Source organism: Gracilinanus agilis, chromosome 1 (assembly GCF_016433145.1).
Source record: "Gracilinanus agilis isolate LMUSP501 chromosome 1, AgileGrace, whole genome shotgun sequence".
NCBI classification, from domain to species: Eukaryota; Metazoa; Chordata; class Mammalia; order Didelphimorphia; family Didelphidae; genus Gracilinanus; species Gracilinanus agilis.
In genome coordinates, this window is record NC_058130.1 from 783,923,684 (window position 1) to 783,939,170 (window position 15,487).

General features: G+C 56.6%; 1 protein-coding gene across 1 annotated transcript in view; it reads left to right on the forward strand.

The window, feature by feature from the left end:
- The window catches only part of TOP3B (DNA topoisomerase III beta), a 31,310-nt gene extending 22,405 nt beyond the window's left edge, over positions 1 to 8,905 (forward strand). The window contains exons 14-17 of the mRNA XM_044674707.1: positions 546 to 695; positions 6,206 to 6,306; positions 6,769 to 6,970; positions 8,364 to 8,905. Of these exons, the coding sequence (XP_044530642.1) occupies positions 546 to 695; positions 6,206 to 6,306; positions 6,769 to 6,970; positions 8,364 to 8,845 (935 nt within the window). The 3' untranslated portion in view covers positions 8,846 to 8,905. The remainder of the gene's footprint in view (positions 1 to 545; positions 696 to 6,205; positions 6,307 to 6,768; positions 6,971 to 8,363) is intronic.
- The last annotated feature ends 6,582 nt before the right edge of the window (positions 8,906 to 15,487 follow it).

Below are 15,487 nucleotides of genomic sequence, written 5' to 3' on the forward strand. Positions count from 1 at the left end.
CCAAAGTTAACAGTCCTGGGAGCTTTGGTAGCCAGCTGGTGGGCCTGGGGAGGTGAGGGGCGGCCGGGTCTGGTTTTCTGTCTTGTGTCTGCCTTGCTTCATCCTGGAAAGAGCCTCTGGATGTCTCTGGGTTAGGTGGGGAGGCCGAATGAGGGTGGTTCTGCCTGGACTCAGGACAGAACCAAGAGGGCTGGTGCCCAGCATGAAGGCTGGTGTGGGCTAATAGAAATGCTGCGGCCCATGTGGGAAGGGCTTCCTTGGCAGGGGGTTGGTGCCCCCTCAGTGGAGGGCCGGAGGCACAGCTGGATGGGCACAAAGGGGCCTCACTAGGAACAGCCCAGGTGGAGGGTTTCTTGGTACTTCCAAGTCAGCAGGGCCACATGGGAGAGTCTGTATGCAGCCTAGTCCTGGAAAGAGCAGTGAGCTGGCTCAGGAACAGGCCATCCAAAGACCTGGCCAGGAGAACTGTTGGGCCACAGACCTGGCTTAGATGGGGGACGATGGGCAGCTGCTGACACTGGCCCTCACCCCCATTTCTGGTCCAGATGCTGAGCTCGTGCTCCCAACCATCCGGAGCGCTGTGGAGAAGCAGCTCAGCCTGATCGCCTTGGGCAAGGCCGACTACCACCAGGTGCTGGAGCATACCCTGAACATCTTCAAGAGGAAGTTCCACTACTTTGTGGACTCCATCGCAGGTGAGGCCCCCCCTGAGACCCCACCCATGCCCTGCCCACCTCCCCAGCTCAGCCTGGCCCATCCAGGGCCCTGCTCGAATCAGCCAGAGATTATTAACAAGCAGGTACCCACGACTCCTGCCCATCTCACAGATGAGGAGACTGCGTGTAAGCAGGCATATGGCCTGCCCAGAGCTGGGATATGAGTCCAGGTCTCCCAGCTCTGTCCATATCCCATCTCTCCTCCACCACATCAGGTAAGAGAAAGTGCCCTGAGGCCCTCTCTGGCTGCCTGGAGCCCCTCTGGAAGGGCCCATTCCGAGGAGCCACCTACAGGGGCTGAGAAAGCCTGTCTCCTGGGCCCTAGGAAGGGTGATCCCATCCTCTCCTGCTCCTGGGGCCTGTGCCAATGCTTGCCTAAGAACACAGGGCCTTCTTGGAACCCACAGTCTGGGAGAGGTCCAAGCCACCCAAGCCATGTCCAAGAAGATGAGATCAGGGAGATCGAGCCTTTCCTGGGGGCACAACCCTCCTTTATTAAGTACCTGCTGTGTACAGGAGGGTTAGGGACAGGGCCGAGAGCTGGCTGACCTACCCAGGCTCATGCAGCCAGTGGAGACTCTTGACATCGGTGCTCTGTCTGCTATCCTACGCTGCTTCTTGGCTTCCTTTCCAAGTGCCCCATTTCCCCTGAGAGTGGACCCCCTTTAGTGCCAGGAGGAAGCCATGCTCTCATCAGTATGCAGTTTCCCTCCTCTGGGCCAGGGCTCAGTCCAAGGAGTATTCCAGCTCTTGGGCTGTGTGCTCCTGTGATCAGTGTGCCCATTCTAAGGGAATGGAGGTTCAGAAAGGTTAGTGACCTGTATGGGGTCCCATAATGGACTAGAGCCAGATTCCAAGACTCCAAGCCAGGCATTGTCTCATGACCTTCCCCTGCCTCCTGAAGGCCTTATGGGCAGTGCCGAGGGAGCCCCAAGGAAATAGGCCCTTCCTGCCTTGAACCTGGGATCCACAAGGGAACATGATATATCCTCAAGCCCCTCAAAATGGGGATGGGGGTAGATGGAGAAGGGGTTCTCAGCAGACACTGAAGCCACCATGAGATAGCAGACAGGAACACAGAGCCACTTTTAAAACAGCCCAGGCCTAGTTCTCTTGAATATTTGTGCTAGAAGGAAGTCAGGCCAATTCAGTAGCACTGATTAAGCAGAGACTGTGGACCAGGCACAAGAGGATCCCACACAAGCAAAAAGAGTCCCTGCCCTCAGAGAGTTTACATTCTAATGGGGGAAGACAACACATGGGGAAAGGGGGTGGTCTTGATGGGGAAATCAGGAAGGTCAGGAGTGTAAGAATTTAAAATTTAGGTTTTATTTTAAATATGAAAATTCTATAGTAATATTGTGGTTGCCAATTTAAAGATATAACTCAAGTCAAAATAACTTTTAGTAGCTTTATTTACAAAGAGGTAGAAAGAGAGAAAGTGGGAAAATCTAAGAAGGAGGTAGAGAATTATCTAACCTATCACTCTAAGCACTACTCCAGGGTAGGGCTCAGCCCTGGCAGGGCTCGATAATCTTCAGCCAGAGGACCAGGTGGTGTCTTCAGCAAGGGTTCCACCAACAGCCTCCTCCAGGAAAGGAAGGTCTCTGGAACCAATCTCTCCAGAAGGCCCACTATTCACCCAGCTCACCGGCACAAGATCCAGGGAGAAGTCCAAAAGGAGAAAGTCTGAAGGTGAAGTCATCTTCCAAAAAACAAATCCAAAGGAGAAGGTCCCAAGGTGAAGTCTTAGGAGCAGTCCAAAGGAGAAGATCCAAAGGAGAAACTCCAAACCAAAGGTCCAAGCTGAAGATTCCTAGGACAGGAAGTTTAGGACTTTTTATAGTCCTTTTCCATGTTACTTCCTGTCCTTTCCTCCACTTTATGGAAACCAATTGTAGTCTTTCAATTTGCCTAGCACTGCCCAGGGGCAGGACAGTGGCTTCTGGAGTTGTCACCCACTCTAGCAAATGACTTGTGAATTTTCTTTCTTAGTGTCAAGTAGGAGTACTTAAGTTTTTGATTGATTAATTTAAAAATTGCTGATTGATAGACAAGGAGAGTTTGATTCATGTTCCACAATCCCCCCTGTGATTCTTTGGGAGACTAGTCTTCCCCAGTCATTTAACATAACCAGCTTATACCTCTAAAGATCTTCTAGCTAAAGGTGCATATAATGTTGCACTTTTCTAAGAGGAAACTACAATAATTGGAGATAAGAGAGAAATAAAAGAGAGAGAGCAAAATCAATGTTTGCTAGGCGCATTGACAAAAAAACAGTTGGGGGCAATCCCCTTTGGCATAAGAGTTTACATTCAGAATAAATGTGTTCAACCCCCTTCAGTTCATTCAGTTACATCCCAAAGTTCATTATGGATCTTCTGATGCAGTGTAGATTTCTTTGTGGTATTTTTTCCAAATAGTTCACTTTCTTGATTTGAGGAGTTAGCGAGCTTCTATTCCTAAAATTTTTCTCAAAAAATTTTAAGTCTTGGATTTTATGAAAGTTACTGAGGGTGTTGACCAACACTTGAATCAGCTCAGGATACATGGTTGAGTTATGGGTATGGGTCAAGTGTTGAAAGAAAAACCAAAAACATAAAAATAGGAAAACAAATAGAAAAAAAAAAATTTAACTTTGGGAGAAAAAATCAAAACCAAAACTAAAACATCAAAATTTGTGTATATAAAAATTTTAAGTAAAAGAAGAATAAATCCATAACAGTTTCTTAAATCAGGGTCCAATTAAAGTGATTTCAGTCCCACTAGTCTGTAGGACAAATGCAGTAATATAGCACTTACCCATTGGCAACCAGGACTACAGAAAGTTACCATACTGTAAGAGAGAAAAAAGGGCTAGATTTTGATGTAACAGGAAAGTATCATTTCCTAGTCTGATTTTACCTTCACTTTCAGGGAAAAGCCAAAATGGCAGCCAAACTTAGGTACTTGTCAAATGTGGCACAGGGAAGATCTCCCTGGAGCTGGCATTCACCTTTAATTCCTTCTCTCTTATCCCTGCTTCTAATTGGCCACCAAGCAGTTAGCACAGGCTCCCAGAAAGAGCCGAGGCCCTAACAACAGAGAGCCTGGGTCCCGTTTATGCCCCTTACATCCCTTCATAGACTCCTGCCTTCCAGGCTTTTGTTCCTCCCTTGGTGGCACTGAATAATTTCTCAGGGTTCTTTGGTTTCTAAAAGCCTGCAAACTCTTCAGTATCTCTTGAACCCCCTCATTTGCCCTCACCCCAGCTCCCTTACCCCTTTGCCCTGGAGTACTGTTTGCTCCTCTTTGCCCTCTTGCCCTTGGTGCGCCCTATCTTTGACCTCACCTGAACTCTCCTCCTCATCGCCTTGTTCCCACCTGCACATTTCCTTTCTGAGCTAGGAATGCCTCGTACCCTTCTTTTCCCCACCAGTTACTACCATTTAAAAGAGATTTTTCTTTTACTTCTATTGATGCCTTTTCTGTTAGGTATGTGCAAATATGCCCCTTTCTCCAACCCCCTTTTAACTCTGAAGAAAGGCAAAGCAAGCCAGCCTCCCACAGAAGTCTTGTCTTGCAGTATGGGCAGCCTTCTTTGGGGGGGGGGGGCCCAGCTCTCTAAGTAAAGAATGGTGGCAGTTGGGGTGCTTTTCGCATCTCATCCAGAGACCAGAGTGGTTGCCATGCAGGGCCTTTGGTGCTTTGTCCCTTTCCTTGATGTGTCTCTTGTGACTGTTGTTGATTCATTCTCTGGGAGTCTGTGTGTCTTGCTCTTTGTCCTTCTGTGACATTTCAGGTTAGTGGAGGATTAGAGTAACAGAATTTAGGGTTAGGGTTATATCTAGCTATAATATCCAAGTTGTTGTATCTACCCTCATGGTTGCCATGATTGGGCTCCAGAAAGAACCAAATTCTCTAAACCAGCTAAACACACAATTCCAGTGTGTTTAGCTATTCCCCAGACGATGGGTGCCTGCTTTGTTTCCAGCTCTTTGCTACTCCAGAAAGGGCTGCTGGATGGTTTGCTGACAGTGGGACCCTTTTCTCTCCTTGCCTTCTTTGGTGCTTTCATTTATTTATTTATTTATTTTGTTTTAGTTTTTTTTAAATTTTAAACCCTTAAGTCCTGTGTATTGACTTATAGGTGGAAGAGTGGTAAGGGTAGGCAATGGGGGTCAAGTGACTTGCCCAGGATCACACAGCTGGGAAGTGTCTGAGGCTGGATTTGAACCTAGGACCTCCTGTCTCTAGGCCTGGCTCTCAATCCACTGAGCTACCCAGCTGCCCCCGTTTGGTGATTTTATTTTATTTTATTTTTAAACCCTTAACTTCTGTGTATTGGCGTATAGGTGGAAGAGTGGTAAAGGTGGGCAATGGGGGTCAAGTGACTTGCCCAGGGTCACACAGCTGGGAAGTGTCTGAGGCCGGATTTGAACCTAGGACCTCCTGTCTCTAGGCCTGACTCTATCCACTGAGCTACCCAGCTGTCCCTCTTTGGTGCTTTTAATTGCAGTGGGAACTCTGGGTCAAAGGGTGGGAACAGCTGAGTCACTTTTCTCTCTGGTATTTCCAAAATGTTTCTGGTTTATTTGGCCCGTTGGACGGCTCCCCAGGCCTCTCATAATGGGCTCTCTCCATCTCTGAGCATCTTGCCCAGTTTGCCAAGTGTTGAAATGGAACCTCAGCCTTGTTTTGATTTGCATTTCTCTGACTATCTGTGATTTATTAGTTAACAGGCCTCTAGTCTTTTGAGAAGTGTTTATTTCTCGTACTGTCCCTTCTTTCACTGCCCCACTGGCAGGCCTTGTCCTTGAGGGCATCTTCCTGCCTCCATCAGCTCCTCTGAATCAGCCACTTCAGATAGGATACGGGATGTTTTCCTCACCACAGCCCAAAGAAGCAGAGGAGGCAAAGTCACATGTCTGAGCAAGAGCTTGACCTCTCAGGGCTTTGGCCTGCCGCTCCTCTGCTCCACCTGCTGCCTCCCTCTCGTTTACTGCTCGTCTTTTGGGCTAGGGCTGCCTGTGCTCCTAAACTGGGAGCCTCATGAAGCCAGGCACTAGGTCTCCCTCAGTTTTGGGCTCCCCCTCAGAGCTACACCCAAGGTAGTGCCTATTCTAGGTGCTTAGTAGGTGTTTATGGGACAAATGAATGAGCTGGACTGAAGAAGAAAGATGTACCAGCCGATGGCCTCTGGTCCAGCAGGGCCAGAAAACCCTGGCCTGTGAGACTTTGGGCAGCTAGGCAGAACCAGCCATTGACATGGCATTCTACCTCTTTAGGTCCTGCTGACCCACTGGCTTTAGCAGCTGGTTTTCCCCGGTGCCAGCTCCTTGGGCTCCTGTGTTCCCCAGACTGACTCATTCCAGCCTCATCTGACATCTGGTCCTACCCACTAACTGCTCTTTGGGAACCTGCCTCACCATCCACTTCAGTAAGCATCGAGTGGAAGGCCCTGGGCATGGGGACAGCGGATGAGCACTCTCACCTTTCTCATCCTTTAGGCATGGACGAATTGATGGAAGTGTCCTTCTCGCCTCTTGCTGCCACTGGCAAACCTCTCTCCCGATGTGGGAAGTGCCATCGTTTCATGAAGTATATCCAGGTAAGAACCCCCGGGCCCTGCCTGCCTGAGAGCCAGAGGTAGAGCCGAGGGTGAGAGGGGAATGTCTGGCCAGTCTGCTGTTTGCCTTTGCCCAGGGAGGCCTGAGGAGATGAGTGAGCTTGCCAGGAGCACTCCCAGCCACCCGAGAAGACAGATGGTATTCGTAGAGCTGTGGGGCAGGAAGGAGCCGATGGAGTCCAGCTCTCTGAGAGCCACAGAAAGGAGGGGGCTGAGGTCGCACCGATAGCTAAGCCAGGCTTGGTAGCCTCAGGCAGGGCCATCAGCCCTGTAGCCAGTGGTCTGGAGAGTGAAATCCAGGCTCGGGAGGGTAGATGTACTTAGTTAATGCAGTGAGAGGCAGAAATTCCTCCTTGGGGTGTCTCCAGGAAACGTCCTTGAGGGCATGTCCCCGAGCCAAGCCGGGGGACCTTCACGCTTTTGTTTTTGGTGACTTGTTTCTAGGCCAAGCCGAGCCGCCTGCACTGTTCTCACTGCGACGAGACCTACACGCTGCCCCAGAACGGCACCATCAAACTCTACAAGGAGCTCCGGTGTCCGCTGGACGACTTTGAGCTGGTCCTCTGGTCCTCGGGGTCCCGGGGCAAGAGCTACCCTCTGTGCCCCTACTGCTACAACCACCCGCCCTTCAGGGACATGAAGAAAGGTAGATGCCCCGGCTGCCTCTCGTGGGGGTGGGCACTGGGAAGGCTTCCCTGGCCAGATGCCGCGTGAGAGGGGAGGGAGCTGGTTGGGCCAGATCTGAGCTGGCCTCCAAAGGATGTGGGTGGTGAAGGAGCAAGGCCGGCATGAAGGGTCCAAGAGGTGGGGCCCAGCCGTGCAGAGGTTCGGAGGCTATGTAGGAGAATGCAGTGGGCGCGTTTGGGCAGGGATGGGGTAGCAGTCACAGCCGATGGGGGCACGGCACGTCGTCTGTGCCACCCGCTCGGAGAGGTCTCTCCAGGAGCTCCGTGTGGGTAGGAGCCGGGCTTTGGAAAGGAGGGAAGAGGCCCAGGAGAAGCCCCTCTGTAGAATCTGCATGCTGGCCCCGGGACATCCTGGGGAGCCTCCATTTCCTCCTCCGTGAAGTGGGAATCCTGACGCATGACCAGGAGAGCAGAGCTTTGGACGGCAGCAGGGCTTCCATTCCAGAAGCCCCCACTGTGCACCGGGGCCTGGGCCGGTTTGGAGGAGGAGGCAGGAGGCAGGAGGCCGGGCTCTGAACTCATGGAGTGGCCCAAGGAGGGAGTTGCTCAGATCCCATCGATGAGATCGATTTAAGGTTCCCAGCAGAGGGATGTTTGCAGGGTCAGCAAAGATCAGTTGGTCACCGAGCGCTACGCCGGGTCTGAGGGCTACCAAGACGGCGTCTCTCCTGCAGGAACCCCAGGGAGCTCTGGGGCAGATCAGGGAACAAGGGAAGCTTCTCAGAGGAGGCAGCCTGCAACTGAGAGCTGGAGAAAACGAGAGATTCCAGGAGGCAGAGAGAAGGAAGGGCATTCCAGGCATCGGGATGACTCGGCCCAAGGCAGAGGGTGGGAGGTGGAGCCGCAAGGAGGCCCCTGGAGCTGAGTGTGGGCAGCGAGGCAGAGAGTAAAGCTGGGTCAGGGGGTGAAGGAGGTCTTAGGGAGCCACACATGGGCTGCTGCTGGAGACTTGGAGGCAGGGAGGCCCCTCGGGCTGAGTCTCTGAGCAGAGGAAGATTTTCCTTGGACCAGGGAGATGGGATGTGACTTTAGAAAGAGGGGAAGCAGCTGGACCAGCAGCCCCTCTTGCTGCTGTGCCATTGGCAGATGAGTACGGAAAAGCTGGGCTTGGCTACAGCCTGCAGGTGAGCTGGAGGGGTTTCATTGGTGGGAGGGGGCTGGGCAGGGGCTCTCAGGCAACAGCCCCCCCCCCAATTCATTCAACCTTGTAGCCGCCGTGGTTCATCCCAGGGGGGCCAGGGGCTGTAGGGGCTGGCCACGACCACCCCAGGGAGCCCCGAGCTCCTGGCCAGTGCCTGCCCTGGCGTTGGGCTCACAGCCACTGCCTCATCTTCCTCTTGTCTCCTCTGGCAGGGATGGGCTGCAACGAGTGCACGCACCCCTCGTGCCAGCACTCGCTCAGCATGCTGGGCATCGGCCAGTGCGTGGAGTGCGAGAGCGGCGTGCTGGTGCTGGACCCCACGTCGGGCCCCAAGTGGAAGATGGCCTGCAACAAATGCAGTGTGGTGGCGCACTTTTTCGAGAATGCCCACCGCGTCCGCGTGTCCACAGACACCTGTGAGGCCTGTGAGGCTGCCCTGGTGGACGTGGACTTCAACAAGGCCAAGTCACCCCTGCTGGGCGATGAGACCCAGCACACGGGCTGCATCTTCTGTGATCCTGTGTTTCAGGAGTTGGTGGAGCTGAAGCATGCGGCCTCGTGCCACCCCATGCACCGCAGCGGGCCCGGAAAGAGGCAGGGGCGTGGGCGGGCCAGGGGCCGCCGGCCTGCGGGGAGACTTAACCCCCGGCGGCCCAAGGACAAGATGGCAGCCCTGGCCGCATACTTTGTATGACACCGCCGCCTCCCTCTTTAAGGTTTAGCCCCACCATTAAAGCTATTTCTCTTCTTCAAAGGGAGGACTGTGGGCATCTTTGTGGCCAGCAAGGGCACCTCTTAGCTGGGCCCTGATCTGACTTCCTCCTTCCATCCCAGAGGTCCCAGGACCTTGGCGGGGTACATTCCCAGACTGCTGGGCCTTTGGCCTTTCTTGGCTGGGCTGGGCTGACCCTCTTTGGGCTGTACTCAGAGCCTGGGCTAGGCTCCCTTACAGAGGCCCTTCTTTTCCTAGCCTGCACCAGGCCACTCCTTGGCCTTCAGAGCTCTCAAGAGGTCACTGATCTCTGCTCTCGGAGGGAATGAAATGGGTCCACGGGAGGACCCGGGCTGGTGGGGGCTGGCTCCCAAAGCTCTGCTGAGCCCCCAGGTTCCTTCCTCTGGAGTGCAGTGGGGCAGGGAGCTCTAAGCACTTCCCTGGTGCCCAAGGTAGGATTCCCCACAGCCCAGATAAAGCACTTACTGCGTGCCTGAGACTGTACTAAAAGCCAGCACAAAGATGACCCTGCTCTCAAGGAGCTTCCATTCCAAAGGGCAACACCACACTGAGAGGGGACATGGGGCAGGGAATGCTGCGGGCACAGCGGGGCGAGGAAGAGAAGGGGGAAAGGCTGTGGCACTGTCCCTGCCCCCCTGCTCCTCCCAAGCTCCTGCTCCCCAAGCTGTAATTACATGATGGAGCTGACAGGCCACGTGCTTTCTCTGCTGAACAAAAGCCTAATTATACCTTCTGGGCCCAGCAGGCGGGCTGGGGAGGAAGGGGCAGAGCTGGCTGTCTTGGTGTCCTTCAGGCCTCCCATTCCCCATCCACCCCCCCCCCCCCAGCATCCTCCACCAGTGGTGGTGGGGGTCTCTCCTGGCCCTTATGATCCCCAGTGAGTATTCAGCCAGTGCCCTGGGCCAAGGGCTCACCCCTCCTGTCTCTGAAAGGGTGGGTGGCAGCAGAAAGGCTGAGGATTCTGCACAACCTAAACCACCCCCAGGAATAGAAACAGTCCCCGTGCGTGCCCACGGTGGGGGAGGGAGCCACGAGAAGAGCAGGGATCTTCTCTAGTCCCTCCTCTGCTGCATGCTCTGACCTTGGGGGAGTCCTGTCCCACATCCCGGGGGCTGACTAGCTGTAGGCTCCTGGACTGCCTGGCATCCCAGGTTTGCCACACTGGTTCACTGCCTTTAAGCAAATTGCACACACTCCCTGTCCCAGGCCTCAGTTTCCCCATTTGTAAAAGGAGTTTGAATGAGATCCCTTATGTCCCCTTTGGAAGAACTATTCTGCAATTCTGTGGCTGAGGCTTTCCCCTAAAGGGGAAGAAGAAAGAGGCCTGAGGTTCTCCACTGGCTGGCCTGGTCACTCACTGGCCTTTGTTCTCATTTCCTCTGAGGCCAGGGACATGGCAAGTCCTGGCGGGGCCTCCTCTCCACTTCCCATCTTCCCTTCTCTCCTGCTTTGCCTTTAGCAAGAAGAGACCTGTCAGATTGTGGGTCAGGAGGTCAGTCTAATAGCGGCTCCCACTGCCACGTCTGGCCCCAGGCAAGACGCCTCACCTCCTGGGGCCTGTGCTCTGTCACAAGCCTTTGACCCGGGCTGGGCACTGGGGGGTGACGGTGATGGGCTGGACCAGATGGCTAACACGAGCGACGAGTAATATGGCAGGTGATGATGATTGCCTCGCTGGGCCTTGACAACTGACCCCAGGGGCGGCCCCTCTCAAGAAGCTGGCAAGAATCCAAGAGGGGTGACCGGGATGGTGAGGGGCCCAGAGATGGCAGCGGAGGAACCAGGAAAGTCTTGCTGGGAGAAAATGACTGCTGCCTCCAGGGGTTAGAAGGTCTCTCCAGGAAGGCAGGCTTGGTCGTTTGTAAAAAGCTGACGACGCTGAAACTCTTGAAGGTCTGATCACATTTGGGCCTCCCAAAGCCCCTGAGTTAGGTGCTGCTGTTATGTCCATTTTACAGATAAAGAAGCTGAGAGCTTAGACAAGTCTGGGAGACTTGTCTAAGGCCACATGCCTAGTAAATAGGTGAAGCAAAATTCAAACTCGGGTCTTCCTGGAGCTCTCTGCACTCAGCCGAATTAGAAGGAATGGGTGGAAGGCACAGAAGGGCAAGTTTAGATGTGATGGAAGGAAGCCTCCTAATGCTTCCAGGGAGAGGGCTTTAGGCTGGGGCTAGATGACCACTTGGGGAGGGTGAGTGATTGCCAAGAAGTGGGATTCTGCCTGGGTATTGGCTGGCCCCAACCTCCGAAGGCCTTTCCAGCCCTTGAGCTCTGCCATGCCCGGTGTCCTGGGGCGCTTGGGAAGGGCATTCTGCTCCCCAGGAGGCTCCGTCCACGTGAGAATTGTCCTTGTACTCTCCATTTAATTTGGATCAGAAGAATCACAGAGGCCAGCCAACAGCAGATGGCGCCATCACTCCAAATGTGTGGTTCCTTGTAGCTTAATTAAAGCTGGTAGCAGTTGTAGAGTACTGGGTGGGTGTTCCAAAGACCTGGGTTCAAGTCCCACTTCAGCTACCCATTCGCTCACTCGTGTTCCCTAGGCCTCGGTCTCCTTGATTGTAAAATGAGGCGCCTGGGCTAGCGGGACGCCTAGGACCTGGTAGGAGCTCAGTACTTGCTGACTGGCAACAGGATCCCCTTCCAGGGCTGGATCCTTGACATGAGGGAGCCCCAAGTGCCAGTGGAATGGTGGGTGGTTAGTGACCCACTGAATTGGTGAGAGGGATTCCAGTGGGCATGAAGTCAGAGCTCTATCGGTCCCGCCACAGGGCCACTGTGGTTGCCCAAAGAGCCCGGGCCTGGGAGATTGATTGTCCTCCCTCTGAGGATGGCACTGGGCCAGTCAGCTCTGCCTCTGGGAAATGGGGGCAGGCCTTCATTCTACCTCCCAGGGGGTAGGAGGAAGTTCCTTGTAAAAGGCAGGCCATCCCTGGGGGAAGGCTCTTTAGGAGCCTCACTACTCTGTTATCATTGCACTACTAGTATCACCAGAACTAGGAGCCAGGGAGACTGGACAAACCCCCGGGTTCCATCAGGTTCAGAGCTGGGGGAGGGGAGAGGGGAAGCCAGAACCATGGAGGCCCGGCCCAGAAAGGGGCCTCGGGGAGCAGAGGCCCGAAGTGAAGCCCACAAGCGGCCATCCATCCTTCCAGGGATGGTCGCCGGGGAAGGAGGGGGAAGGTCCGGTTCCACAGCCACTGCTAAGCAGGTCGGGAAGTCGGGGGTTCCCCCAGACTCCAGGTCCGGCCCTCTTGTGCACGGGGCCTTCTGGTTCCCTACAGGGCTCAGTTCCCGCTCCTAGAAGCTTGCGGTCCGCCCGGAAGGCGTCCAAAAGAGCCTCCCCAGAAATGCAGGGTGATGGGGGGGCTGGGAAGGCTGGGCACCTCGCTGAGGAGACTAGGTACGCTAGAGATACTGGGTAATGGGGGAAGGCCTCAGGGAGGGGCGGCGCCCTGGGCGTCGGGGCCCTTCTTCAGCCCGCAGACTCAGGGGAGGCCACAGCCACAGATGGGTTGCTGGGAGCCCTCCTCCAGCCCAAAGAACGTGGAGGGAAGCCAGAGAAGAGGAGAGCTCAGGAAGCGCCCTCAGACCCCGCCCCTGCCCCGCCCGGCTTCAGGCCCCGCCCCCTAGCCGGTCTGCGCCTGCGCCTGGGTCAGCGCTTCTCTCCTAGAAACGGGAAGTGCCTGAGAAACGAGCCCGGAGCCTGAAGGGGAAGTGGGCGGGGCAGAGGGCGGGACCGGCGCGCAGAGCTCGGGTGTGTGCGTGCGCGTGCGCCTCGCAAGCCCCCGAGAGTGCGGGAGCGCGGACCTCGAATGTGCGGGAGCGCGGGCGCGGCCCCGAGCCAGGTGAGGCGGAGGAGTAGCAAGGCGTGGCGGGGGTGCAGGGCTGCCTGCGGGAGGTCTCCTTGCACCCCCGCCGGCCTCAGTGTCCCCACCTGCGCAATGGGGCCAGAGACGGGCGGGGCAGGGAGGAGGCGCACGTGTGCACTGGCAGACTTGGGGATCCCTTGCCCTACTCCCATCCCCAAGTGCCTGGAGCCTGGCTCGAGGTGCGCGGAGCCCGCAGTCATAGCCGCCCCGCACCCAGAGTTCGGGGCGCAGGCAGGTGCGGACGGGGGACCCCCAGAGGCTCTGACGGCTGGGTCTGTGGGCCTGCTTGGAGGAAGCGCTCATGGAGACCCAGAGTGATGGGCAGAGTGTGGAAGGGCCGCGGGGGCGGGGAGGCGGAGGAGAAGTTTAGATCCGGACAGTCGGCCATTCCATGCTGAGAAATGGGCCCTCTTTGGGGAGGCCGAATCTCCCAGGCTGCCCTGTCAGGCATTTCCTCCTCTGCAGCTGCTGGGGAGCTGCGGGGTGGGGGGAAAGGGGGGAGAAAGAGGAGGAGCAGGGCCTGGGGCACCCCCAAGTTTGCTCTTCCCTGCCTCCCCCGAGGCTTGGAGACCCTACTTGGAGGGAGTTCTGGTAGATCCTGGAAACATGCACCATTTCCCTCTGCCGTCCATTTGACAGAGGAGGAGACTGAGGCAGAGAGGATTCAGTGCCTGGGCCAGGGTTACCCAGGCAGTGCTTGAGGTCAGGCTTGAACTGGGTCTTCCTGGCCCACGGTTGGCCGCTCTGCCCATTGCACCACCCTGCCATCATCCTCCTCTCTGCAGAACTGAGTGAAAGTATGACTTAAGCTATTTAAATGTAAAGGGGGGGGCAGGATTAGGACCCCAGGCTTCTGGCTCAGCCCCTTTTCCTGCCCAGCTCCCCTCTTACCCCCTTGGTACCCAGGTGGGCAGATGGACCGAGCCTCGACCCCCCCCCATACCCCCAACCAGCGGGTGCTCTCTGGCCCCTTCACCTTGCCTCCACTTTCCTGTCTCATTGTCTTTGGCCTTGTCCCCCCCACCCCAGGCCCGCCTCACTTCCTCCCATGAAGCAGCGCCCAACTTCCCCTTCAGCCTCTCACGGTTAGCAGAGGACCCCAGCGGGGGGGCCCTCCATGGGCCTCGGGGCCCTGGGGGTCAGCCAGGCTTTGGAGGCTGTCCAGTGGGGCCCCCCTTTGAGGAACCTGAGCTGGGTAGGGAAGTTGGGAGGGGGGCTTTCCGCAGGCCTCTCTAACGCCTGTGGGTGGGCCTGAGGAGCCCTGAGGTCCACAGAGCCGAGGAGGAGCCTGTGGGCGCCCCTGACACTGCCATTCCCTTGAGGCCACCACCTTTCATCTGCCCTAAAACTGCATACGGCTGGCCTGGGCCTCATGGCCTCCCCCTTGGGGGTTGGCCTGGTCACTGTCTCAAGCAGGACCCCAAGGGGAGGGCAGCCAGAGGCCCATCGAGGCCGGGGTTCCACTAGGGGCCGCCCTTCCCTGGAGGCCTTGGAGCAGGGTGCAGAGTTCTGTCCTGGAGGGGCAGCCTCCCTCCTCCAGCCAGCCCTCCAGTGGTGCAGGAGGGAGCAGGCTGGGCCAGGGCGCTGCTGAGGGCCTCCTGATGAGCCTCCCGGAGCCCCCCGCCAGCTCAGGGCAGCTTGGCGTTTGGGTGAGGGGAGAAGCCCTCTGAGAAGAGTTTGGGTGCGGCGGGGCATCCCTTTCTCCGAGGGGAAGCCGGTCTGGGAACAGGAAGGCCCGGCCTGTTCTCTGCCCCGGCCCAGAGGAGGGTTTGTCCTGCCGGCCACCCAGCCGGGCCTCGGCTATTTTGTGAAGTTTCCTCGGCTGCCCACCACAATGGCATGACTCCTGTCTGCCCTGCTATGACGGGGCAAGAGCTGGGCCTGTGTGCCGGGCTGAGGGGGAGTCGCTCAGGGTCCAGGGGGGCCCTTTCTATCCCAGCAGACCCGAAAGGGAGGAGGGGCTGCAGAGAAGAGGAAGCCACGGGGAGGGCGACACCATTGAAGCTGCGGGGCAGGAAAAGTGCTTTGGGGCCTGGACGGAGGGCTGGAGGTGGTGGGGTAGGGAGGCCACACAGGGATGCAAAGGCAGGCCCCGGGGGGCTGCAGCGTGGAGGCCGCGGGTTCATGTGCCTCGGTAGGCTCGGCTCCCTCTCAGCAGTTTGGGGGGGGGGGTGTGAGTACGGCCTGTTTTGAGGGTTCGTCCCGCCAGAAGCGCCAGAAAATGTTTGTCATGAACTCGGGCCGGCCAAAGGCGAAGCTGGTCGTAGAAAGGTGTTGGTGCCCCCCGGCCCCTCTTCCCTTCTGGGGATCCCAGGCTGGCTGCCGGCCCTCCCTGTGCGCTGGGCCTCCATCTGGCCATCCCTCCCATTCCTCACTGCCCGTTGCCCAGGACAGAGCCGGGGTGAAGGGGGTTGGGGGGTCCAGATGATGGACTTTGCCTTTGTCTCCCCTTTGGGTCGGGAGTGTGTCTGAGCCACGGCAGGTAAGGCCAGAGCCCGGCTCAGGGCCAGGCCTGATGGGGTGGGAAGAGAGCGAAGGCCACCTGACTCCTCCTCGTCTAGGATTCACGAAGGATGGGGGTGGAGTGGGGGTGGCGGGGGACGCCTCGTGCGCAGGAAGAGGCAGGGCACTGGCTTGGTCCCGAAGGGTTGAGGGGGGCTGCTGGGAGGCAGATTGTTAGTTAATGTGACCGAGAGCCCCCCAAGATTAAGCGTGGCCCCCCAGCTCTTCC